General features: G+C 46.3%; 1 protein-coding gene across 2 annotated transcripts in view; it reads right to left on the bottom strand.

Moving 5' to 3' along the window:
• Positions 1–27,967, bottom strand: part of LOC144797662 (thialysine N-epsilon-acetyltransferase-like) — a 90,641-nt gene that overhangs the window by 39,565 nt on the left and 23,109 nt on the right. For both annotated transcript variants that reach the window (XR_013603438.1, XM_078668378.1), the window contains exons 2-3: positions 15,232–15,283; positions 14,206–14,289 (exon numbers count right to left, since the gene is read on the bottom strand). Coding sequence is in view for 1 of the 2 variants with exons in the window: in XM_078668378.1 (XP_078524504.1) it covers positions 14,206–14,289; positions 15,232–15,283 (136 nt within the window). In the remaining variant the exon portion in view is untranslated. The remainder of the gene's footprint in view (positions 1–14,205; positions 14,290–15,231; positions 15,284–27,967) is intronic.

Raw genomic sequence — 27,967 nt, 5'->3', positions numbered from 1 at the left:
TGTGGCCCCCTTGGCAGATATTGTAAGAGCACATGGGTTCACCCCGGTGTCGTATGCTGACGACACTCAGCTTCTATTCCCCTTTCAGACCCTCACGCCCGCAATACAAAAATCCTTTGCGGACGGAATGAGGGCAATATCGGGCTGGATGGCCTTAAATTGCCTCTAGTGCAACGTAGGCAAGACGGAGGTCATGCTGTTCGGGGAGGCCACGCTTCTGTGTTCTCCAGAATGGTGGCCCCTGGATTTGGGACCAGCACCAAGTCCCAAACAGACCGTAAAAAATCTCGGTGTGCAGCTCGATAAGGCACTTCTGTTTAAAGAACATACAAATCAAGTAGCAGGATCTTGTTTTCGTGTCATCGGACTGCTACGACGTGTCTTTCCATTCTTTCCTGATAACTATAGGAAAATACCTGTCCAGACGTTGGTAATCAGTAGGCTGGACTACTGTAACGGCCTGTTCATCTCGGCCAATGAGGAACAACTACAAAGATTACAAGTGGTCCAGAATACTGCAGCGAGACTTGTTCTCAATGCTCAGCCAAGGACTGCTTCACGTCCCCTCCTGGACAAACTCCACTGGTTGCCGGTTAGGCAACGTGTAAAATTCAAAATATGCTGCACAATACATAAATGTCTGTTTGGCACTGGACCCAAGTATTTGAATGAAAAATTCAACTCTTACAGTCCTGGACGCACTTTGCGTTCCAGTAGTCAGCAACTGCTCCAGGTTCCAAGGATTAGAAAAGCTAGGCAGGGAGGTCGAGCTCTCTCTTACAAAGGCCCCATCTTATGGAACTCACTCCCCCCTACTCTGAAACAAATCACCAACCTTCAGTCTTTTAGGCAGACTCTAAAAACATATTTATTTTCGGCCTCTTAAAATATTAAAATATTAATTCCCTCACAGTCTATGATCATTGTTAGGCTTTTTTGGTAAAAGCGCAAGCGCGGAGATACCCCTCAGGGGGTCGAGTCTTGCGCTATATAAGAATATATAAATAAATAAATAAACATTGCATACAAATTGGAGGGGCCTCCCCCATTCCCTTTCTTCCTAAGGCTCTAAAAATCCTACAACTGCCCCCGTCTCCATGGATTGACCAGCTCCTTTTGCCAGGGCACCCAGGGACTCTGATACCTCTGCAGCAGAGCGCAGATAGCCTGTCTCCTCTCTGGGTGCCCCTAAGGTCTAGTGCTGGTGCCAGTGGGTTGGAAGCCACATCAAGGTATACCAAGAGACACTTTACCGCTCAGACTCACTAGAAATCAGACCCATTCGTTTGAGAATGAGCCAACTCCATCTTCGTACATGGCCGGCCAGGCTTCTGAGGACAGTCTTAAACAAAGATGATACCAGAGGACGCAGGGGATTGGATATCTCCTCCTAGCACTTCCCTGAACCTTAAGAGAGCTGCACGCTACAATAAAGTTTCAGGATTGGGGCCTTAGCAAACCAGATACTGGGATATGTTAACGTTGACCTCATTCTTAAGGCGTCAGTGCACCTGTTGCTAAGATAGGCCCTAGAACTCCCCCCAGGGGGAACATACTCAACTGTGGCTCATCGTCATTGGGGCTGGAAGGAAGACATCGGGTGGACCCCTAAATTTCCGGCGGGGCTACACTAGACCCTAGATTAAGTGAGTACCTGCTGCGCAGACAGACTGACTCCTCCCTGTGGGTTATAGGAGGGACCACACGTATTGCTGTGGGACAGATTGACTGGTTGCCCTGAACCCGATGTCACAGAGTCACAAGCGCCCGAAATTCTAAGGCCTATCTGGAGACTGAGCTGATCTGATATCTTAATATGACCATATAATACTCCACTTTCTCCATAATGTTCCACAAAGAGGGAGCCAGACAACTGCTGTTCTCAAAAGCAGTGACCAGTCAGACCCACTCAGATGTCAGATAGAAGGGACCCCTCAGATCCGACATAGACACTCTACTTAAGGAAACTGCAGATTTGGATTCAACCTTATCTGTTGTGGACAGCAAGAAGAGAGACCTCACAGCAAAGATAAAGTAAAGGAGAAAGGAAGTATCCACCTTCCAGTCCATGCCTCGATACTGTGGACCAGAGAATGGGTCAGATTCAATCCCAAAACCAGAGCATGCCACACTAGGGCAGAGACATCGACTTCCTACGGCACAGGGTTACAGATCTAGAAGACAGAGCACAGTGTGACAACTTTTGTATTTATAGAGTCCCTGAGTAAGCAGAAAATGACAACATGATGACTTTTCTGCAGGGTATGCTCCCCAAACTCCTTGGACACCACTTCAGGGAGGCACTGGAATTCCAAAGAGCACACCGTGTCCAGAAGTACCCCACAACCCAGATGAACTCTCCATGCCCGATCATAGATTGCTCACTATGCCACCAGCACACCATGATCATGTTACAGGCAATGAAATGTTCTTCAGGCCCATTAAACTTTTTTGGGGGTTGCCCATATCTTTCTTGGCAGACTATTCAGCTGCCATCAAACATAAAAAAAATTCTTGTGCTTCGACCACAACTAGTGCGCTGGGATATTAAATATGGCTTGTTGGCTCCTGCACGTCCTATAGTAACTATACATGGGAAGACTAAACATTTCTTTGAACCTTATCTGGATGCACTCGATGACTCCAACATGGATACAGACATTTTCCCAGGGTTATTTTAACTCATTTCCACCGATACAACTACTGGGAGACAGTCTCCCTATCTATTAAAGTTGCAAGCACCCGGTCCAACACATCGAGAATCTGATTGAGAAGGCCTTTATAGGGTGGTGGAGTCCCTCCAAATAGACAGAAGTAAATCCAGATCGCCCCATAAACAGGCAACAGAGGGAATGTTGCAAGAGAAAGAAGATGTCTAGAAGCACTCGGACGCATGGGACCAGTATCGTATGAAAACAATCTGTTTTCTACAACTACACACCACATATGCCCCTCTCCCAGCCTTAGTGCTTCCCTTGTTCTTGCCCCCGGGACACCAGGGGGGCTTGGTTTAGCATCCATCAGGGATATTGGGGCTTCCAACATATGGTAGATGGCCTGGGATCCAGCACCCATTTCACTATCCCACACTATAGAATGTGACACTTTACATCATATATAGACACTATATCCAGGGCCACTTGAATTATGCAATTGTGCGGCCGCAACAATTTTTGCATGGTCACAGATCTACCGCATTTGCCACATAATCCATCATTAGCAGCATAATCTGCAGATTTTTTTTTTTAAAGTTTGTTTCTAGCTTAAACGGTTCAAAAGTTACTAAAAATGCAATGACACGTGTTGCAGCGAAGTGGAAGACCCTTTGCAATGCTGGATGGGTCGCTTTTCCGTAGTATATTGCTATTTATGGATGTTAAACTGGTACTAATGAGGTACAAGTAACGCCCACAGAGTGTTATGAAGTTTAAAAATATTGAAATAATGAAGTAATACCATTATAAAATGTGCTGCATTATGCCAAAGAATTTGGCTTTTCTTACCGCATAATTTACTCAATCCTGCTACATAATTAGGCGATTTCATGACGCATGATTCCAGAGGCCCTGACTATATCTTATCATCAACATCCCTTTGCAGACTCCACCACTATTTACCAAGGGCATGGACACTGGAAGTGGGCAGGCCCCTTTCATAAGATAATTTCCCATTTCCTTTTATGTGGGGGGTGGGGGGCGTTAGTCGTTTCCAACCAGCAAAGAAGTGAGCTCAAGATTCAAAGGTTTTCTTCACTCCCCTTACCTGGGCGGAGCTGGTGTAGTGCCTCTACGTGGAGTCCCACGGAGTTGAAAAAAAACTCTGGAACTCCGCTCCCTCCCCCCTCCCTAATTAATTATAATTAAGAAAAAAAGGCACTTACCTGCTGTGGCTGCCTCCTCCTCGCCATGGCCGCTCTCCTTTCTCATCCTCGCCGTCCTTGCCTATTGGAAACCCCTACGTTGTATGTCAGAGGCAAAACTCTGTAAACTCCGCTGGCGGCGCGGAGTTACCCGCCCGGAGTGACCCATCCCTCCCCCTAATAGGGTCGGCACTCCCTTCCTCATCCCTGTAAGGGGAACAACCCCTAACCACATTCCCTCTTGAACACAAAAGTACCATCTCTAGGGACAAGACCGCTGATTTCCCGGGCTCCCCAAGGCTCTGACCCTCTCAGAAATGTAATATGATCGCGGATACTCTCCAATAAATAAAGTAATGAGGTATCAAAACATCGGTCACTGATAACCCTAAACAGGGCCGGCTCTAGGGCGGTGCGATCGGTGCGACTGCACCGGGCGTTGACTTGGGGTGTAGGCATCATTTTTGTGCAATGTGTGTGTGGTGTGAAGTGCTTTGACACCTTACACTGGTATGAGTGGTACTATAAAGCTAAATGAATCCAAGAGACAGTGGTTATGGAGACTTGAGGGGGCGCTGTTAAAAGGTGCTAGTGAGGGAATACGTGGCTGAGGTGGTCATTGGGGGGGAGCCAACAAACATTGTCGCACAGAGCGCCACCAGCCGGCCCCGACCCTAAATGTTAATGGTTTGTGATAGTGTGTTAAACATAACATGATCCAGCACTATTTACACACACAAAACATGTTGACATTGCCCTCATCTAGGAAACACACCTGTCCCTGGAGGAGTCCCAGAAACTGAAAGGGGACCGGGTAGGCACCGTCTTAAGCAGAAGCAGACAAGTAAGGACAAAGTGTGCATCATCTCCCTCCCGTAGCTTCTCTAAGAAAGGTAGAGTGGCCATCCTAATTGGACGCAGCTCCCATTTAAGGTTCATAAACCTTGGAACGGATGGTGAGGGCCGATGGGTATTTGCCAAACTGAGTGTGGGGACTTGTTTAGAATAGAATGTAGACTTGTTGCTAGGATGGAATGTTATGCTTTGAAGAAGAGAAGTTGAAGCTGTGAAGCTGGGAGCCGGGAGAGGAAGCTGGAGGTACCTATTTACTGCAAATAAAGACTACCAATCTCACTTCTGCGTTTGGAAAGATCTTTACATTGGCGACGAGGGAACCAGTCTGTGCAGGGGGCGGACATCAAGTACCTCCACCCCTGGAAAATTCAAGAAAAATTCAACATACCTAATTCCTGGTATGTACTTCGCACTTTACAAGAACCCAGCATTTCACTCGATAGATTAAGATACTCAGTAACTGGTATGTACTTTGTGTCTTATGAGAATCCACGATTTCTACGCTGCTACTACTTCTATCTAATATTTCCTCTACACTGAGCTGGCACTATATTACTAGTGCATTTTCTCTACATTTCATGAGCTTAGTATGATCTAGATATTGCTAAGCACACTACTTATTGATTTGAAATGCTACTGACAACATTGTTCTACTGTCAACATCGCGCCATTGAGGCTGTCCGTCTTGCGTTCCGCTACTAATCACATGACCATCAGCATTGCGCTATTAAGATTGTGGATGTGTTCTATCAAGACTGTCAACATAGCGCTACTATTTACGACTATTTGACTATTATAACTAAGAGTTTCAAGACTGCCAACATAGCATTACTAATTGCAGCTAATTAACTGTTATAAATCCTGCCGGAAAATTGTGGATTTGTAAAAGTGTTGAAAACTGAGTTTAGTTATCGTTGAAAAGGTAATGCGCGTGGCACTCTTCACTGCATTCTTTAAACGATAAACGTCTTCCTGGCGTGCTCACGCAAGTATCCTGAAACGTGGCGGCCATTTTAGGAAGTTGGGATGGATTGATCGTAACTGTGCCCAATTTCCTCTAGAAAGATACGCAAAGCACACACAGCGGCCATTTTAACTATTGGAAATATCTGTTCTTGACGACCGGTTGGCTTTAAACAATTCTTCACGTCGCAGACTCGTTATTTCAAGGGATAAAGCCATTTGAACATCCTTTCATCGTTTTCAACGGCAAGACCACATGACTTTCAATAATTTAACAATAGTTTGTTATTTTTCATTAACAATTTTTTTTTACAGGTAAAGTTTAATTTAAACTGTGAAATATTGTTTCATTGAAACAAATTGTCTGCTCTTCATATCACTATCCATGGCTGATCAAGGTTTAGCAGCACCCCCCCTCTTTTCTCCCTACCCCTGGTGACCTTCTGTTCCTTGGAACGAATGGAAGAAGTTATTTCTAACCTATATTTTAGCAACTGGGGCAGATAAATATGGTCCTATACGTAAACAAGCTATTCTGCTCCACCATTTGAGTGTTGAGGGACGTAATTTATATGAAATCTTCCAGAAAATTCTCTAGGGATGGGTGATGGACAGCCAAGTAATGTATATGATATGAGCATGCAGATGTTAGAGAAAAGGTTTATTACCAAAGTAAATACTGTACTAGAAAGACATACATTTTTCTGTTGCGTGCAAAAAGTAGATGATGATATCACAACTTATGTAGCTGCATTAAGAGGACTTTCCCTAACTTGTCACTTTGAAGGATTGGGAGATTCACTTATACGTGATCAAATAGTTAGATGCACCAACAACAAAAGGGTACGTGAAAAATTACTTATTAAGGAATCCACGTTAGAAGAGGCAATACAAATAGCTAAAGGTCTAGAACATACTGATTTATGGATAAAAGAAATGGATAAATGTACTAATTCAATTGTGCAAAAGAATGTGGGGTCTAAAGACTTAGGGGTATATTAGCAAGCAGCAGCGATAGTTATCGCTGACCGCTGCTAGCATGAGTAAATCTATCGCCCGCTATTGCGGGCGATAATTTCCATGTTAACGTTGTATTAACAACGCTTAACGCCATGGAGATAAATATCCCAGCGATAGCGGGGATTATCGCCGTTTTTAAACTTAGCCATGTAATCCACCTCCCATTGGATTACATGGCTAAAGCAGGCGTTAGGAAAGTAGTGTTAACTGTGGTTAGCGCTACTTTTCCTAAAGCTCTGCTTGTTAGCGTGCAGCTTGATAATAGGAGAAATGTCGCTTAGCGACATTTCTCCTATTATTGCGCACTGGAACGCCCACTTTGCATCTCATTAGAGATGCAAAGCTGGGCGTTGTTGAAAAGGGCGCAAAACCAGCAAAACAAACAATAGCGTGTCTTTGCTGATAAGACGATGAAATTATCGCCACTTTTCGGCCGAAAACGGCCGCAAAAGCGGCAATATTTTCATATCGCCGCCTTGCTAATATGCCCCCTAGATTCTAAAGGGTCAGAAATTCATGCATGTGTCCATGAAACAAAAGTTGTAAAACCCATAGGGAGCTTGAAGCCTAAGTCTTTCAACAAATCAAGTGAGGTTCCCCGTTCTAGCAATACAACTCCGAGAACCACTACACGTGTTTTCATGTGTTACCAGTGCGGTGATCTTGGACATATTGCCTATAGCTCTAGCTGTATGGCTAGAAATGCAATTTGTAGAGCATGTGGAAAGAAGGGGCATCTTGCTAAAGTTTGCAATTTCAGAACTCAATATGTACATGAAATTGACTATACTTGTGAAAATATCCAAGAGCTCATGTTATGTGTTGAAGGTTCTTCTATTTCTGAGGGAGCGCGTTCTAGGACTGTTTGTGATGTGGATATCACTACTGAAAGCACAGATAAGTTAGAAAAGCCACACTGTGTCATTACGTTTGATACGAACAATGTTAGGATGCTAGTTGATTCAGGAAGTATGTACATAGTGCTGTCTATAGATATGTATCTTAAGGTTTGGGGTAGTGTGTGTGACATGGAATCTTGGGACATGCCTGACATTAAAGCTGTAGGTTATGGTGGCAAAACTATTGACATTTTAGGACTAAAGTGGATGGTAATAAGTTTCGCAGGAAAGAAAGTCTATGGGCGAGTGTATCTTACAAAACAAGGTTCCAACCTATTAGGATGGCACCATCAAAAAGATTTAGGAATAATGTTGAATCCCAAGGCTTCTGAACCAGTTAAATCCTTAGCGGTTCATAATGTTGAAAATTTTGAAACAAATATAATGGAAAAATTTCCCAATGTTTTCTCAGATAAGTTAGAGAAACTTGTAAATGTTTCTCATAAGATAATTCTTAAAAAGAATGCAGTGCCAGTTGTCCTCAAGGTAAGGAATGTCCCTTTCTTGATGAGAGGTCCTCTTCAAGAAGAACTCAACAAATTATTACAGCAAGGTATAATTGAGGCTATTGGGGCCTCAGAATGGTTGGCGCCCATCGTATTCGCACCCAAGGATGTTGGAGCCAAAATTTGTTTGTGTGTCGATTTGCGCGATTTTAACAAAAATATTTGGGTGGACAGGCAACCTCTGCCCAATATTTCGGAGATGTTGACTGCTATGGGCGGAGGAGTGGTTTTCAGTGTGAATGGTATGTCTGCGGCTTATCATCAAATTGATCTTAGCGAAGATTCAAGGCACCTTACCTCGTTTGTAACACCGCTGGGTGCTTTTCACTATCGCACAATGCCATTTGGGTTGGTGTCTGCCTTTAGTGGTGTTTCATAGAGTTATGCAGCAAATTTTTGTCAATATGAAAAATGTGTTATGCTTTTAGGATGATGTGTTGGTAGTAGGAAAAGATAGTGAACACCATGATGGAGTATTAAATGAAGTCTTAAAACGTAAGGAAAGTCATGGGTTGATTATAAAGAGTGAAAAATGTCAAGTGAAAAAAAATTGCGTGACCTATTTCTGCCACGAGATATCCGAAGTGGGTATAAGACCGAAGAAAAGTATTGTTTTAGCCATTAGTGATGCTCCTACTCCACTCAATAAGGAACCACTTAAATCTTTCTTAGGGTTAGCAGAGTATTGTTCTAAGTTCGTAAGTGGATTTACAGAAATAGTGGAGCCGTTAAGATTGCTAATGAAGAATGGTGTTGCATTTGAGTGGAGTGATAGCTGTGATAAAGTGTTCAAAAGTGTGAAAAGTTGTATCATTCATGCACCCACTCTAGGACATTTTAATGTTAATGCCAAGACTCTGATTGCTACTGATGCCAGTGCTGTAGGTATTGGAACGGTTTTATCTCAATATGATAGAGTGGAAAGAATTATTGGATTTGCATCCAGAAGACTTCAAGGAGCAGAAACAACATATTCTGTAATTGGAAAAAGTGGCCCTGGCATGCTGTTAGAGAATCAAGCACTTTCGATATTTTGTGTGGGGTTTACCTTTTAGAGTCCGCACTGACCACAAGCCTCTAGTGCATTTATTTAGAGGAGGCAGAGGTCTGGAAGGCAATGTAACTCCGAGAATTTCTAGGTGGATATTATCTGTACTTGAGTACCACTTTGGGATGGAGTACATGAAAGGTCTGAAAAATGTAGTAGCTGATTATTTATCTAGGATGCCGGTGGATGTTATTGAAGAGGATTTGGATGATGGGGTGGATGTGATTAGATCTAGAGAAGAACAAGCTTTTGATAAGGAGGAATCGGATACTGCCATCTTAAATGATGAGGTGTTACAGCAGGTCATGAATTGTGTATCAGGAGGATGGATGGAAAGTATCTGTTAAGAAGTTCGTTTCAGAAGTTATTACCATGTTGAGAGTGAATTGAGTGTAAGTGAAGGAAAATTATGGAGAAGAAACAAATTGGTGCCACCGGCCAGTCTTAGAAGTAAAAAAATGAGCATAGCTCATGAAGGACACTTAGGCAGAAACATGACTAAGAGGCATATCCGGCAGTCCTTCTGGGGGCCAGGGATGGACAGTGACTTAGAAGGAAGTGGGAAAGAGTGTTATGCATGTGCTAGGAGTGATAAAACAAAGGTAGCAAGACAACCTCCACTTGCTTGTATGGAATTTCCTAAGCGTCCATGGGAGAGGGTAAGGATTGGTTTACTTTGTCCTATTTCTAAACTTGGTTCACGTAGTAGGTTTTTAATGGTTCGTGGATTACCATTCTAAATGGTTTGTTGTGAAATCTAATGACTGCATTGAAACTGAAAGAGTAATCGGATTCATGGAAAGAGCATTCTTAATTGAAGGAATACCAAAAACTCTTGTGTCAGACAATGGAGTCCAGCTGGTCTCCAAAAGAATGAGGGACTTTCTCAGTAAATTGGGGGTTGTTCATGAGAGGGTTGCTATGTTCAGGCCCCAGGCTAATGGTTTAGTCAAGAGAATTAACCGCCTGTTAATGGAAAATATTCAGCTTTCGTTAGCTAATGGTTTGTCGTGGTCTGAGGAACTAAAGAAATTGGTGTGGTTGTATAAAGTAACGCCAGATTCAATAACTGGAGTGTCTCCTTTTGTTTCTCTTAAGGGACGTGAGCCTGGAGTGAAAGAAATTCCCGGATGGCTAAAAAGCAAAGAATGTGTGTGGGTTGATCGAGCTGCAGTGGAGGATGGTGTAGTGAAATAGCAAAAGGTTGCTGCAAGTTATTATAATAAAAAAAAAGGAGTCAAGGATTCCGATATAAAAGATGGAGATTGGGTTGTTGTGAGAAGAGGAGGAATAGTAATCAAAGGAGAGAGTAAATTTACGCAACCTGTACAAGTGAAAGCTGTTGAAAAAAATTCTTATTTTGGCAGATGGATCTACTTGGAGCACAGGAAATGTTTCTAAATACCAGGCTCATTAATTACTTTACATGATTTGTATTCTCCTGCACATTCAATTTTGTGGGAATGTATTGTATTATAATAATGTTTTCTTTTTTGTTATTCTATGTAAGGGGGTAAGATATGTGGGGACTTCTTTATAGTAGAATGTACACTTGTTGCTAGGATGGAATGTTATGCTTTCAAGAAGAGAAGTTGGAATTGTGAAGCTGGGAGCTGGGAGAGGAAGCTGGAGGTAGTTATACCTATGTACTGCAAATAAAGACTACCAATCTCACTTCAGTGTTTGGAAAGATCTTTACACTGAGCATCTGAAATAAGACCATTGTGGTGGGATCGATATATGCCCCCAGTGCAGGTAAGACCCACTTCCTGACTGGTCTCTCGATATTCTTCAGTGTTTTGACACCCCCCACTTCTTGTGGATGGGACAGGAACCTTCAACCGGACCCTGTCTTAGACAAGTCTGAATATTTTACTCCTATATTCAGACGAATGGAGCACTTCTATGGGACCTTATGGCCAATTACGCATTATTTGGCATGTTATGTCTATTGAATCTGGACAGGGACTACATGTTTCTTTCCTGCACACATGGCACCTAGTTCCACGTTGACTATTTCTTCCACGAGGAGAAACTACTCCCCAATGTGACCTGCTGTAACATATTGGGCAAATCTCTCTGACCACAGCCCAGGCCAACTAGACTTAGACTTGAGACTACGGACTTACCCACTGTGTAACGCCGCGAGTGAAAGATCCAGTCCGGGTTGGCGGGGCAAAAAGGAGACAGGGCGGTAACAAGGAGGGACTAAAAAGCCTCACTTACAATGAAAAGCCAGCATTTAGCTTGAACGATGATGCAAGCCAATGAAAAGAAGGGGCGGAGCCTACACTCTACTTCTGAAATCTAATCGATTACAAAAAGCCTCGCAGAGCAAGCAGCGCATGCGCGCTGCAAGGCTAGACGAGACCTAAAAAATTATCTTTCATCACGGGTGTATCACTTTTTAACCTATGAAATCTTTAACTGATGTACAACTTTCTGGATTATTACATCCTGAAGAAGGTCTTATAGATGTTATCACAGGCAAGACCGAAGCGTGGACAATCCAACCCATTTTCGTTTTAACCATCATTTCAGGAATTGTTCATTGTATATTCAATGATGATTTCCCTGTTTTCTAATATGTGAAATGGGTTATGGCAAAAGTGCTCATGAGAAAATAGTTTGAATCAAGAATGTCCATCTAAGTTGCTTTTGTTTATATGTGAATTGTATTTTTGTACCCTTTTGCAGAACACTGTTTTTTTACATAAATGTGTTCTCTAAAAGTATATACCCATTCTGTATTGTTTAATTCTGTTGTGCTTCTTTACGTTTTGCAATAGATTCACTTTGAAGTATAATCATTAACTTTGCAATTCATTTACAATAAGCCACTAATTATGGCTTCAGATAATTTATTTCTAAGACTACCTAAGACTTTCACCCAAAAAGAATCCCTGGTAGGCACTGTTACCTGACAATATTATCCAACAGAGCATTTATCGTTTACTAGAGAAATCAGAGATTTTACGTTCACAACAACCTCTTATACAGGCTCTAACAAAATGTGCTGTAATGCCATTAATCATCACAAGTCTCACTCCATAACCAGTGAAGCGGGAAGAACTAGGTAAAAATTAACCAGCTTGGAAATATTTACTTTTAGGCACATTTTTATGAACTTCCACTGGTCTTTACTTCCACTTACGAGAATCTTGTTGGCCCGTCTGTAGGAATACTGGGTGCCCTGCCGATCATATTAAGGTGCATTGGGGACGCGGAGGATGCTCTGGGAAAGCTGTGTGGGTGGGACAGTATTTTAATATCCAGGGAGAGGCTGGTTAGGACTGAAGTGATTGTTGGACAGTGTGTGGGCCTCAGTATTGCCGTGATAAAGATACCACTGAGAGGTCCATCCTAGCGATGAGGTCCCAGGGCTAGCATAGGAGGGTAGTGTAGTAGGTCAGGCTAGAAGTGTGCTGGATGAACAATGTGGGGGTCCCTTACTAGAATGGTGGGAATGCAGCGGGTGAGTTTGAGATGCCCGTGAGTGTTCTGTGAGGGTTTCAGAGGTAGAATAGCATCCGGTGCTCCAGGTTGCGCAAAGGACGCTACAGTGGGGGGCGGTGCTGCTGGTCAGAGCCGACAAGCATTGATAAAGCTGTTTGGGTCCCAGTACTTGAACAGCATGTAAGTATGAGGTGCCTTGAGGGGGCTGTACAAGGACCACACCCCTGGAAAGGCATGAGGGGCAGGATGGGGTGCATTGGTAGAGCTTGGTGTGGGTTCCTACTGCAGTGGGGTCAACTATAAAGCAAGGTGTGCTGGGCGAATTATGGAGGTCCAGTTACTGGAACAGAGTGGGCTGGTGGACTAGCTTGGGATCACATCTCCCTTTGGGGTGCATCGGGAAGCCTGTACGTGTTGTACCAGAAAGCAAGAGATGCTGTCAGTCAGGGTGAAGAGAGGGGGAGGGGGGGCAGCAGTGTTGTGTGTGGGCATTCGCACACCAGCAGTAAGGTGTGTAGTAACTTACAGTTGAGGTGAAGAGGTAAGGCAAGGGTGTGAGTGGGTCTCTCAGTACAAGAATAGCAAGGGGTGATGCTGAAGTTAGTTAGTGGGGGGCACTGGCAGAGATTTTAGTGGGGGAATTATACCGGGTGATACAAAAGGGGATGATGGACGGAGCGTTTGAGCAAATCAAACACTCACCCCCAGTCAACTGATCTGGGTTTAATCCATCACCATTCTTTAGCCCACTCAGCCACCCCATTTCAGACATGGCTATATGCAAATCAGTCTGACCCTGTGCCTCATGGGAACAGTCCAGCCCGAACTGCCAAGCCATGTCTTCCATGGACCGGAAACAAGCATCCTGGGACCGGTTTCGGATTCATAATCCTCATCAGCCAGGCTATCTTGAATCCAGTGGCCAAGTGAGCAAGGGACTCACGTCTGAGCATACCCTGCCACACTTAGGGCGAACAAAGTGATACAAAAGGGGATGATGGACGGAGCGTTTGAGCAAATCAAACACTCACCCCCAGTCAACTGATCTGGGTTTAATCCATCACCATTCTTTAGCCCACTCAGCCACCCCATTTCAGACATGGCTATATGCAAATCAGTCTGACCCTGTGCCTCATGGGAACAGTCCAGCCCGAACTGCCAAGCCATGTCTTCCATGGACCGGAAACAAGCATCCTGGGACCGGTTTCGGATTCATAACCCTCATCAGCCAGGCTATCTTGAATCCAGTGGCCAAGTGAGCAAGGGACTCACGTCTGAGCATACCCTGCCACACTTAGGGCGAACAAAGTGATACAAAAGGGGATGATGGACGGAGCGTTTGAGCAAATCAGTTTCTGAACTGGGGTGGCTGAGTGAACTAAAGAATGGTGATGGATTAAACCCAGATCAGTTGACTGGGGGTGAGTGTTTGATTTGTTCAAACGCTCCGTCCATCATCCCCTTTTGTATCGCTTTGGAATTATACCGGGTACATCAAGTTAGCACTATGGAGCCCTGGCAGAAGGGGGTGCCCCGCCTGGAACTGTGGGTGGGGGTGTAGCTCAGGGTAAAGTGACGTAAGAGCAGTCTTGCTTGTACCTTCTTTACTTTTCTGTCCGGAGCAGAGTTCCACCACAAAGCACTTGTAGAAGGGGTTGTCACCGAAGCCGTCCCTCTTCAGCACTGCAAAGACAGAGACACAAACAACAGTGAGACAGAGAAGGTCCACCGTCGTTGATGCAAGGGCTGTATTAAGAAAGAGGGACAAGGTGGTCATAAGTGAGTGGGCATGAGTCGCGAGATCCTTGAAACGTGGACACGATGTCCTGAGTTCATGAAGATACATCATTTAGGGCTGGCGTCTCCGATGAGGTCACTGGAGCCACCATCGCCGTACAGTTTCAGTTTATCCTCTCAGTGCATTGATGGTTTCTTCTAGATTCAATGTATCTCCTGGGGGTATCTTGGAAATAAAGCATCGCTCTCACCTTCAAGGACCAATCTTGGATATATACACCACAGCACTAAGGGGTCACAGCCCTGCTTAATATGTCACCAGTCAAGTGCCTGGAAGCCCACCTAGTACACCCTATAAATGCTGTACTTGTCCAACCCGGCAATATAAGTCATGTTCAGAGACAATGTGAACAATCAGAACTTGGGCTATGTGACTCGCGAGCTACAGAGGAAACGAGGGGATGGTGAGTTTAATTGATTAATGAACTAAATAATTCATTTCTTAACATATGACATTACAGGATGCTCTGTTGGCAGCCACATAACTGGTATTCTAGGGCACAAAATATTTTCCACATCTATGTTCGCAAGTTTATCGTGCCAATGTCCAGATAATGATGGGAAAGTCAAAACCCAAGCATAAATCAATCATTTCATAATTCATACATTTCCACTGGCCACAGGTCCAGGTAACTGAGTACCTCTGTGCTCCAACAAGACTGGTGTGGCTTGGTTTGACAGTCTCTGGGGCCAAGGGAAGGCTGCTGTAAGAGCTTAGAAGCACCCATTGGTTTTACAATGAAGCAATCCATGGCAGAGCCCCCCGCTGACCCCCAAAACCTTCGCACAGGACCTTTCCACCTCTCACCAAACGTGTTTCAATCTTACCTTCCTCTGTAATTTGGACCTTATCGGCTAGTTTCTCATATTCAGCCAGTTCCTAAAAATAAATAGAGACACAAAACAACAGACTTTATCCTGAAATGCCAACATGAGATGGCAGATCTTCAAAGCTAAGATTGCAAATACACAAGGCTTCACACAGGCAGACTCAAACACATCTACTGGCTAAATATCTGAAGTACTAAATAAATCTCCCTCCCAAAACATGGATTTAAAGGTAAAGTCAATGTGAAGCACCTGCTTCCAAATGAGCTGAGTTTGAGTTAAAAGAGAAAGTTAGACAGAGCTCCAATAGGTGGAAAGTGAGTATAGCAGGATTCATGCATTTAAATACAGGTTTACACTTTTGTAGGGACATATTTGTATAGGACTTGGCTGTTTAGATTTTTAGACTATCAATTAGTTCAACCTTAACTATCAGATAGAACCAGTTGAGACACCGTTATTAAGGGGCAGTGGCATAACACAAAATGAAGCCCTCCCCTCCCCCACCACAGAAGAAGGGACCTTAAGTCTCCCATCTGTCACACATATTCGTTGGTCTTTGGCTGATGGACTTTGTTACTAGCATCTCATATCTGAGTGGCATTGTGAGACGTAAAGCGGCACGCATAGGTGAACTAATGGGAGGATTGCTCTGGTGAACCCACTATAGGGAATGTATTATGGGTGTTTCACCAAGTGGAACTTAAAATATGGAATCTGACTTTGCTTATAGGGACTTCGCAGAGAGTTGCACCGGCTGACGGAAGTCACAAAGGTGCTTTTCTCTGCAGCTTTCGTAAAGTAGGCCCTGTCCATACACTATTACATAGTAAATTCTTGACGCCTTGCCTATTGCTACAAACACAATATACATCTCAAACACAGCTCATGGCACTAGGAGGCTCTCCCTAAAACCTTAAATCTAAAACAAAACGTGCAAACATTTACAATTACTAGTGTAACATTCAAGTAGCAGTTGGGTGTCACTCAAAATGTCATATGCAAGAGGTATAGATCCCACACATAAACACATAGGCAAGGGATTAGCCAGCAAATGTAAATAACTCCCACTTTGAATTAAAGCTCTTATGGCACCAAGAAAGCAAAGTAAGTCATCACAACCCTCCCCAAAAGAGCTCTCTTGTCCAAGGACCTAGCCATTCATCCTTCCATCAAACCCCTGATATCCACCATTTCAAAATTACATTCTATCATCTATTAATTCTTTCATCCATCATTCAGTCTTTCGCCATTCATTCTGTCTTTCCATCTCTGTGCCCGTCCATATCCAAACAGCAGCAGCGGTCCCATGGCAGTTCAACCACCTACTTGTTATAGGACGGTTGGACCACCGGTGTGGCGGTAGACACACCACCAAACTCATAATAAGGCTCTTAGCCCCAACCGAGAGCCAACAGGCAATGCAGCTCCACACTCCTGATTCTGTCCCAGTCTAGAGGAAACAAGCAATGCGGCTCTGCACGTCCAGACTTAGTCCCAGCCCAGAGCAAACAGGCAACACAGCTCCACTCTTCCAAACTTAGTCCCAGCGGATAGGAAACAGGCAATGCAACTCTAAACAGCAGACTTAGGGCCTTATTATGAGTTTGGTGGTGTTGGAGTGCGACCGCCCTGCACTGCCAAACCCATGTGCACACCGCTCGCCAGATCACAACTTTTTTTCAGCACTGGTGGGCGGTTCTTTGGCGGTCCTATGGTGATGCGTATAAAAAGGGTACCACAATGGAAATGCCAAAACAAGTTCCTGCAGTGCATGGACTGTCAAGTCCATGCCCTGCAGGAACTGGGGGTGCATGCAGACAGCAGGGCACACCATGTGGCAGAGGAGTTGGCCTAACGGCTAGGGCGGTCGACCTCAAATCTGGGGAACTGGGTTCGAGTCTCGGCAATGACGCTGAACATCCTGTGATTCTGGGCAAATCACTGAATCTCCCCGTGCCTGACAAAAAAAGGAAATGAATGTGTCCTCATGTGATGCAACTGGTGCTATGTAAAGTGCTCTGATACCCGATTCGGGGCAAGTTCACGCTTATGTAAAACTCTAAATAAAAAAAAGTGCCCTCCTGCATACATCCCCTGGCACAGAGGCAACCAGGGGGGCCTGTAGTGTAGGCCCCCCTTTGTTTCCTCTCCGCCACGGTTTTCATGTCGGGCTCACCGCCATGAAAACCGTGGCAGAGGGGAAACTCATATGCTTGGAGGGCCGCAGCGACCACACTAAGCATATTGCGGCCTCAAGACTCCCGCAACACCACCGGGGATCGCGGATCCCTGGCGCAGCATCGGTCCCATGGCAGTTAGCCCACCCTACTTGTTGTGGGGTGGTTGGACTACCGGTGTGACTGTAGACGCATCGCCACCATGATTTTGGCGGTCCATCGCACTACCAAACTCATAATAAGGCCCTTAGCCCCAGCCGAGAGCAAACAGGCAACGCAGCGCCACACATCCTAATTCTGTCCCAGCCTAGAGGAAACAAGCAATGCAGCTCTGCACGTCCAGACTTGGTCCCAAACCAGAGCAAGCAGGCAACGCAGCACCACCCTTCCAAACTTAGTCCCAGCCGAGAGGAAACGGGCAATGCAGCTCCACACATCCTATAGTGCAGAATTGCTTTATCTGAGCGGCAAATATGGTTGGGATGCCGAGGAGGGTAAAACCTTGAAAAATCTATTCTCAATGCCCAAGGAGTCAATGGTCCAGGCAGTTAGACTAGAACTGGGAACAACCTCGTGGGGTGTAATAGCTTGTCTGGCATTACTTTGTTTCTGGCAGCGTTGAGGAACGGGAGAGGATTTTTAAATTTCACAATGGTGTAAAAACGAGATTGAAAAGAGTCAGTTAATATTGGCAAAGGAGATTAGAGCAACTATCACTAAAGTGTGTTGCTTGATGAAGGTTAATCTGTGCCCCAACATTCTTCTGATTGAACTTAGGGTCCAGGAAAAAGAGATTTTGTGGGCACAGGACCAAGATTACCTCTTGACGAAAAGCTCAGTACACTTTATGGCCATTGCATGGCAAAACGAACAGCACTTCCTTTATATCGGTAGGCTAGTTCAAGTTCAAGTTCAAAAATTTGTATAGCGCACTACTCACCCAGAGGGTCTCAAGGCGCTTGAGGGAGGGGAGGTACATTACTTATCGAATATCCAAGTTTTTAGTTGTTTTCTGAAGGAGAGGTGGTTCTGTGTAAGGCGGAGGTGGATGGGGAGAGAATTCCAGGTCTTGGCCGCTAAGTAGGAGAAGGATCTTCCCCCCAAGGTGGATCTTTGGATGCATGGAATTGCGGCGAGGGCTTGATTGGACGATCGTAGTAGGCAGGAGAGGGTGTAAAAGGACAGGCGCGTGTTGAGGTATTCGGGTCCTAGGTCGTAGAAGGCTTTGTGTGCGTGGGTGAGGAGACGGAACGTTATTCTTTTGTTGACGGGGAGCCAGTGGAGGTCTTTCAGGTGACCGGAAATGTGAGCTTGGCGGGGGATGTCTAGGATGAGTCTGACTGAGGCGTTTTGGATGCGTTGGAGTTTTTTCTGTATTTTGGCTGTGGTTCCGGTGTAAAGGGTGTTTCCGTAGTCCAGTCGGCTTGTGACCAGTGCATGGGTGACCGTCTTTCTTGTTTCGGTGGGGATCCAATGGAAGATTTTTTTGAGCATACGTAGGATGTTGAAGCATGATGATGAGACGGCGTTGACTTGTCTGGTCATCGAGAGGGAGGAGTCCAGGATGAATCCAAGGTTACGTGCGTGGTCTGTTGGAATGGGTGCGTTTCCCAGGGCCGGTGGCCACCATGAGTCGTCCCAGGCGGAGGGGGATGATCCTAAGATGAGGACTTCCGTTTGTCCGAGTTCAGTTTTAAACGGCTGTTCTTCATCCACTCGGCTACTTCTTTCATCCCTTCATGTAGGTTGTTTTTGGCGGTGTTTGGGTCTTTGGTGAGGGAGAGGATCAGCTGGGTGTCGTCTGCGTAGGAGATGATGTTGAGGTTGTGTTGGCGCGCGATGGATGCGAGGGGACTCATGTATATGTTGAAGAGGGTGGGACTGAGTGATGATCCTTGTGGTACGCCGCAGATGACTTCGGTGGCCATTGATATGAAAGGGGGGAGGCAGACTCCCTGGGTTCTTCCGGCGAGGAACGAGATGATCCAGTCCAATGCTTTTCCTTGTATTCCGGCGTTGCTGAGGCGTTGTATAAGGGTGCTGTGACAGACTGTGTCGAAGGCTGCGGAGAGGTCAAGTAGGATGAGGGCAGCTGTTTCTCCGTTGTCCAGTAGAGTTCGAATGTCGTCTGTTGCTGCGATGAGGGGGGTCTCGGTGCTGTGTTTGGCTCGGAAGCCGGACTGTGAAGGGTCGAGGGATTTGTTGGATTCGAGGAAGGCGGTGAGCTGACTGTTGACGGCTTTCTCAATGACTTTGGCCGGGAATGGGAGGAGCGAAATGGGGCGGTAGTTCTTAAGTTCAGTGGGGTCTGCTGTGGGTTTCTTCAGGAAGGCGCTGAGTTCGGCATGCTTCCAGCTATCCGGGAAGGTAGCGGAGTTGAGGGAGCAGTTGATGACGTCTCGGAGATGGGGTGCGATAATGGGGTCTGCTTTGTTGAAAATGCGGTGGGGACATGGGTCGGTTGGCGATCCTGAGTGGATGGAGTTCATCAGGCGGGTGGTGTCTTCAGTGGTTCAATGGTGAGTGGGTTCCAGGCGCAAAGGTTGTTGGAGGGGGGTTTAAGTTCAGAGGTGGGTGGGGTGGGCTGGTCTCCGGACTGGTCTCCAAAGCTGTTATGTATGTCAGCGATTTTGTTGTGGAAGAACGAGGCTAGAGAGTCGCAGTGGTCTTGGGAGGGAGTGATGTCGTTGGTGCCGGCGGTGGGGTTAGTAAACTTTTTGACGATGTTGAATAGTTCCTTGCTTTTGTGGGCGTTATTGTCGAGTCGATCCTTGAATGCTGATTTATTGGTGGATCGGATCAGTTGGTGGTGTTTGCGGGTGGCGTTCTTGAAGGTAGCTAGGTTGTCAGTGGTTGGGTTTTTTCGCCAGGCTTTCTCGAGGGTGCGACAGATCTTCTTGGATTTCTTTAGGTCATCATTGAACCAGGGGGCTTTTTTGCTACTTTGCTTGATTTGATGGTCTTTCAAGGGTGCTAATTTGTCAGAGCTGTGGGTGATCCATTGTGTGAGGTTGGTGGCTGCTTGGTTTGGGTCCGATGATTTGGTAGGAGGGTTTTGGTGAAGCGATGTGAAGAGCTGGTCGGTGGTGATTTTGTTCCAGTTTCTGCGGGGAATTGGTTGTGGGTGGTTGTGGGACGTAGTCTTTTTGTAGTAGAAGTGAACGCAGCTGTGGTCCGTCCAATGGAGAGCTGTGGTGTAATTGAAGGAGATGTGCTTGCTGGAGGTGAAGATTGGGTCGAGCGTGTGCCCGGCATAGTGGGTGGGGGTGTCAACAAGTTGTTTGAGTCCGAGATTGGCGACGTTGTCAAGAAGGGTGGTGGTGTTGCTGTCGTTGTTCTTTTCCAGGTGGAAGTTGAGGTCTCCCAGTAGAATGTAGTCCTCGGAGGGGAGGGCGTGTGGGCTGATGAAGTCAGTGATGTCTTCGCTGAATTGTGTGCGAGGTCCTGGTGGCCTGTAGATTAGGGTGCCTCTGAGTGTGGTCTTGGGGTCGGTGTGGATCTGGAAGTGAAGGTGTTCGGCGGCTGCGAGGTTATCGTCGGAACTGGTCGTGATGCGGATGGTGTTCTTATGGACGATGGCGATGCCTCCTCCTGTTTGGTTGATGCGGTCCTTTCGGGTAATCTTGTAGCCGTCCGGGATGGCTATGGCGATGTCGGGTGCTGATGAGGCGTTCATCCAGGTTTCTGTAAGAAAGGCGATGTTCGGCGATGTGGTGTCGAGTAGGTTCCAAAGTTCAATGGCGTGTCTGTGGACCGAGCGGGTGTTGAGCAGGATGCACTTCAGGTGGTTAGTGTCGGAGCTCTGTTTGGAGTTTGTGGACATGGTGTGGGTCCTGATGCAGTCGAACTGTCAGGAGTGGCAGGTGAAGGGTCCATGGGTGTGTCCTGGGGCGGCTTGGTAGCAGTCTGGGCGACGGCCGGTGTTGAGTGCTGAGAGGGTTGTGGCGTCGTACGTTATGCGGGTGGAGTGGATTTTGCGGGGGCCAGGGGGTTTGGCGCTGAGCGCGGTCCAGGCGCGGACGGGCGTAGACAGGCTTAACTTTGGCACGCCTTCGGCGCGGATGGGGCGCGTCCGCTCCGCGTCAGCTGTTCTGACATAAGTGGATAGTGAAAGGGGGCGGAGCGAGGGAGGGCAGCTGGGAGGCGGGAGCGGGGTGGAGAGCCTGGCTGGGAGTCACAACAACAAAATGGCAGCAAAGCAAAAGTGAAACAGGACGCGATTGGCACAAGCAGGGATATCGCAATGATGTGGGCAGAGGCACCGGCACAATCAGGCCCTAAATCAAATAATAAGCAAAGCGACCTTTGAGCTAAAGCGCTACGATTACAAACAAAGCGCTACGATAACCAATAGTCACAAATGGAGCAGTGAGAGCAGAGCACAATCAGGCACAAAATCAATTAGCAAGCAAAGCGACCTTTGAGCTAAAGCGCTACGATTACAAACAAAGCGCTACGATTACAAACAGAGCAGTGAGAGCAGAGCAAAATAGCAGAGCAGGTATTGTCAGCAGTGACTGGTAAAGCGCTACGATACCAAGTCAGGAGGGAGCGTGGGGAGCGACCGCTTCTGCACGAGACAGGGCGGTCAGGCTACTGATGCTCACAAGTGTATGGAGGATAGCGAGAGCAACCAAAAGGTCTTTTTAGTCGCTGTTATCTCCTTTAGGCTACGTTGTTCTTTAGTTGCTGTAAGAGGCAGTACTAATAACATTAACTTTTTTAAACTGTGTATTTTAAACTGTAACTTACGCTTTTCGAGCGGCTGTTAGGGGGGTTGACCTTCCTCCTCCCTCACGCTCATTTCCCACACGTCGTTCAGCCCCCGCTGTTCTCCTGAGTGCGGGCCCGTCCGTGCGAGCGGACCCGCTGTCTCGGGAGTCAGCACTCTAGCTTTTTCCACCTGGCTGGGCATAAGAATAGTTGATGGCACGTATGCACAGCGGGTGCGCCGACGGCGTGCCAAAGGCGCGCCAAAGGCAAGCCCGTCTGCGCTATTGACGCGCTTAGTGCCAGTAATGCTGTCGCTCCCGCCGGAACATTTCGAGATGTAGCTGGAGGGCCCGACATAAGGTACAGTGGAGCTGAGCTACGCGAATTAGGGGTGCAGGGCAAAGGTATGGGGACCATTAGATTTCTTGCAACTGCTACCCTGACTTCAGATTTTGTACGTGGAGATCTGTTGTCTTGTGGGCTTCTCAATGTAAGATCTCTGCCTAAACATGATGTGGAAACTCAGCTACTGCTGGAACATCATGGCCTAGAGATTCTGTTTTTAACAGAAACCTGGACTCGTCCGGACTGTGATGTCGAATCAGGTTTGGCTTGTCCTCCTGGTTTTAAATTCTGTCACAAGCCCAGACAGAGTGGGAGAGGGGGGAGAATTGGGGTTATTTATAAGGACTCCTGGGACCTGGTCACCATTGATATTGATGACTGTGAAGGAATGGAACTGTTGGGGTTTGCCATTAAACATGCCCACGCGCATGTAATAACAGGGATTATATGTTACAGGCCCCCTGGAGTCTTTACAGATCAGCTGCAACAGTTATTCTTAGAGACCATTACGAATATGGTTGCTGTTCACCGGAGAGTGGTTATATTAGGGGATTTTAACCTCTGGATGAATGGCCCCCTTAATTCAGGCTATCTTAATATTCTTCGGTCTTGTGAGGGTCTTGGCCTTCTTCAGCAGGTGACTGAAGCAACCCACAAGGGAGGCCACATACTCAACCTGATTTTTTTCAGAAGAGCATCTTCTTACCATTACGGAACTCCTACCTTTGGTCTGGTCGGACCACTTCTTAATTAAGTTTACCGTGGATGTGGCCAAAAAGAACCATGGTTTGAGTGGGGTTAGTAAGAACTATGTTGGTCGTGGAAGGTCCTCCTACGTAAGTGAGGCTCTACTCTTCTTTTTGCGGTAGACAATTGCTTTCTAGCCACCAATCCAGTAGGCAAGAACTATTCTGCTTTCTGCTAAAAGATCCTGGCAAATTTGGATGCGGTGGCCCCGTTCAAAAATCATAGAACCAGAGGTAGGCCTTCAGAGCCTTGGTTCAATGACCTTTTAAAAGCTATGAAAGTGGACTGCAAGCTTGCAGAGAAAAAATGGAGAAGGGACTACAATGACTTGGACAAACATATATGGAAATCCAAGATTATATGTTATAAAAAGGAGATATCCAGGGTTAAGGCAGAACACTTTTCCAACATGATCCTTAATGCTCCAAATGCTTCCAAGTGCATTTTTAACATTTTAAAGAACCTCACAACCCCGGACTGTACTAAAAAGCAGATAACTCCATCCCAGGATCTATGTAACAACCTAGCCAACTTCTTTCATTATAAGATCAAAGCTATTATTAATGAGCTAGGAGAGGACAAGGAGCTTCCGAGGTTTGGTATCCCGGATTGTGTGGATAACGATAACATGGATAAAGTAACAAAGGACATTCGTAATGACCTTTGTGACATCAATGCTGATAATGCCTTAACCAGGTTCGGGCCTTTGACCATGGAGGAATTTTGCAAAGTAGCAAAGGGTATTTCATCTGATTCACCTTTAGATCCCGTCCCTGTTAAAATCTGGAAGACCTTTGAGACGGAATTGTTTCCTACGCTTAGGCAAATTTGTAATCAATCGCTTGATAGCGGTGTAGTGCCGTTGCAGTGGAAACAGTCTTTGGTAACTCCCCTGCTTAAAAAGACCTCCTTGGACCCAACATGTCCCAAAAACTATAAGCCATTTTCTCTTCTTCCCTTCCCGGCGAAGATCACGGAGAAGGTGGTTAGTAGGACTCTATCCGACTATCTGGAGCGGCATGGACTGCTGGATGAGGTTCAGTTTGGCTTCCGGCCTGCCCATGGCACGGAGTCGGCATTGGTGACCGTAATGGATGAACTTCGTTCGCGGGCAGACAGGAGTTTGAGTTTAAGTAATTTGTGAAGCGCGCATACACCATGCGGTTTCTTGGCGCTGTGTGAATACTGCTACTCAGGGGACAGAAAGATTGGAGGATACGGCAAATTTAAGAGGGGAAGGCTTGGGTAAAAAGGAAGGTTTTGAGGCCTTTACGGAACAGGGGGTACTGGGAATCAGGCAGTGGTACTTAAACTGCTTGACCTGTCTGCCGCGTTCGACACGGTTAACCATGGAATTCTCCTGAGCAGGCTAGAGGAGGTGGGGGTGAAGGGTCGTGCTCTGCAATGGCTCCACTCCTTTCTTATGGATCGGACGCAGGCCGTGTCCCTTCCTCCCTTCCGGTCTGAACAGATTAACATCACTCATGGGGTACCTCAGGGCTCAGCTATCAGCCCGATACTCTTCAATATTTATATGAAACCTTTGATTGCGGTTGTCAAAGAGCATAGGATTAGCATCACAAACTATGCTGACGACACGCAGCTCATCCTCTCACTGGAGGGGGAGCAATCTACTTCTATTGAAGAGTTTCATTGCTGTCTGCGTAACACGGCCCAGTGGCTGAAAGTCAACTCCTTGCAATTTAATGCCGGTAAGACGGAGATTCTTTTCTGTCCTGTTGATAAAATTCCCTCAGTGCTGCCTAGTAACTTTTGGCCTAGTGAAATGTCATTGGATGTGAGACCAGTGGAGAAGGTTCGCAATCTGGGCATCCTGTTTAATAACAAGCTGAACATGGAGGCACAAGTTACTAAAACGGTGGGAAATTGCTTGGCGATCATTAGATCGCTGTGCAAAATTCTTCCTCTTTTACCATCTCAAGTACGGGCCCTTGTTGTACAGAGTACAGTCTTGAGAAGACTGGACTACTGTAACGCCCTTTTGCTTGATTCTCCTAAGTTCCTGCTGGACAGATTGTTAAGAATCCAGTCCGCCGCAGCTAAACTTGCTCTGGGAAGGCCGAGACGTTCCTCGTCCTCCAGAGCTCTTGCGGAACTCCACTGGCTGCCGGTGGGACAGAGAATTAAGTTTAAATCTCTCTGTCTTGTATTCAAAGCTTTGCATGGGATGGGCCCAAGTGCGCTATAGAGAAAGTTCGAGTGGTATGCCCCAGTCAGAAATCTTCGCTCTGCTTCAGCGAGACTGGTAAAGGTAGCTAGGTATAGGAAAGACAGGTCCGGCGGCAGAACCTTCGCGGTTGCGGCAGCCAAACTGTGGAATGGACTGCCCCCGGAAGTAAGACATATTGGTGAGCTCTTACCCTTTAGGAAAAGGCTAAAAACTCTGTTATTCCCTAAAGCTTAGTTAATGTACTGCTCTCTACTAGCTGCCAATACCTTTTCGTTGCTTGTCTTTTTTTCTACCGTATACTTTGAGTCTCTCAGCGCTAGGATGCCGTAAGGTGCCAGAGCGCTTTACAAATGAAATCAATAAATAAATAAATAAAATAAATACCTGACTGTCAACTAAGAAGAGGTTTAGTAAGGCTAAGAATTGGGGTGAATCCCTGCTACGTGAACAAAGGGGGGGTGAAAGGCTCTATGACAGACAATAAGGGAAAATGAACCTGCACTTTGGGAACCTCATCTGACATTTTACATATATTAGTGGACTGTCAAAAGATTTTAGATATTCAAAAAGTTTTGACGGCCGATTTTTAAAAAGTATGATATTAAAAACAGGGCTCAGTCAGTAAACCTTTTAACTGAAATGAGCCACCTAGGTATAGCCTGTGCCTTGGGGAAGTTCATCCAAAGGTCAAAGTATTCTTTTAAAGGGATTAGAACTGAATTGTTATCAAAAAGGAGGGAAAAGTACTAGGGCTTTTAGCTAGGTCCAGTGTACCTGCCCTAAACGCAATGAAACAAAGAAGGGGTACGCAGTTCCTAGTTGAAATACTAATCACCTAAACCTACCAGGACAAGTATGTCCAGTGGAGTAAGTAAAACAGGGGCCTTAAAAAGAGAGGAGGAGGGGAATTCCTCCTTTTGGAACTAGAGCTCTCACACACCCAGCAAGCTAGGTGTCATGCTTCATAATTTGTGCCTGCTCCTCGTTGGGCAGGCGCTGCAATGCCCAACGGGCACCCTTAAAGGGGCTCTTTATCAGAGATCTTTTGTTACTTGCCGTAAGGGTGCAGTGGGGGTGAGGGGGCCTAGTCAGATGTAGATGTAAGTGCAGTGTATTAAAATAGGTTAAGGATTCCTCTGTAAGACTTTATTTTGTTGGGTACCTTACCTAAATAAAAACAGAAAAGGAGGGTAGCGTGTTCTATAAACTAGGTGACAGGACCCCTACTCTACTCCTTGATGGTCGACATGTTTCTCGCCTAGTGATTGTCTATATAAGATCAGTGACGATTCTTCAGGACAGTGAGAAAAAGAGAACAATTTGTGAAAAAGGAAACTATCTACATAAAAGAGTGGTAAGTGTATTTATTCTACTTGCCACTGTCAACCGCCTAGGGGGATCCTCATAGGTGATGGAGACCGCCTAAAGTAGTGTGTGTCCTGCTTCCTGAGGAGCAGCGGTAGGGGTAGGTCGTTCGATCGGTTCCGACTAGGAACAGTGACACTACTGTTTGAGTGTCCCATTAACCGCTGCACCAGACGAAGCCAGGACCTGTATGTAGATAGTTTCCTTTTTCACTATTGTTCTCTTTTTGTCACGGTCCTGAAGAATTGCTGTACTTTTAGTGGGACAGTACCAGCACTTCTCAGCAGGCCTGCTAAGCATTTAAGGGGGCAGTACCAGAAACTCTGCAGAGCTGCGAAACATGTAATGGCACAAAACCAGCACCTCTTAGCAGGACGGTTATAGGGGATAGTACAGCACTTCTCAGCAGGACAGCTATAATTTTAATAAGGCAGTATCAGAATGTCTCAGCGCGCCTGCTGTCATTTTGATGTGACAGTACCAGAACCCCTCAGCAGGGCCGCTATGCATTTACTGGGACAGTACCAGAACACCTCAGCAGGGCCGCTATGCACATACTGGGACAGTACCAGGACCCCTCAGCAGGGCTGCTATGCATATACTGGGACAGTACCAGGACCCCTCAGCAGGGCTGCTAGGCATATACTGGGACAGTACCAGAACCCCTCAGCAGGGCCGCCATGCATATACTGGGACAGTACCAGAACCCCTCAGCAGGGCCGCCATGCATATACTGGGACAGTACCAGGACCCCTCAGCAGGGCTGCAATGCATATACTGGGACAGTACCAGGACCCCTCAGCAGGGCTGCTATGCATATACTGAGACAGTACCAGGACCCCTCAGCAGGGCTGCTATGCATATACTGAGACAGTACCAGGACCCCTCAGCAGGGCTGCTAGGCATATACTGGGACAGTACCAGAACCCCTCAGCAGGGCCGCCATGCATATACTGGGACAGTACCAGAACCCCTCAGCAGGGCCGCCATGCATATACTGGGACAGTACCAGGACCCCTCAGCAGGGCTGCAATGCATATACTGGGACAGTACCAGGACCCCTCAGCAGGGCTGCTATGCATATACTGAGACAGTACCAGGACCCCTCAGCAGGGCCGCTATGCATATACTGGGACAGTGCCTGAACCCCTCAGCAGGGTCGCTATGCATATACTGGGACAGTACCAGAACCCCT

Source organism: Lissotriton helveticus, chromosome 12 (genome assembly GCF_964261635.1).
Source record: "Lissotriton helveticus chromosome 12, aLisHel1.1, whole genome shotgun sequence".
NCBI classification, from domain to species: domain Eukaryota; kingdom Metazoa; phylum Chordata; class Amphibia; order Caudata; family Salamandridae; genus Lissotriton; species Lissotriton helveticus.
Note: the sequence above shows the minus strand (reverse complement) of the source record. Positions and strands in the feature narration are given on the sequence as shown.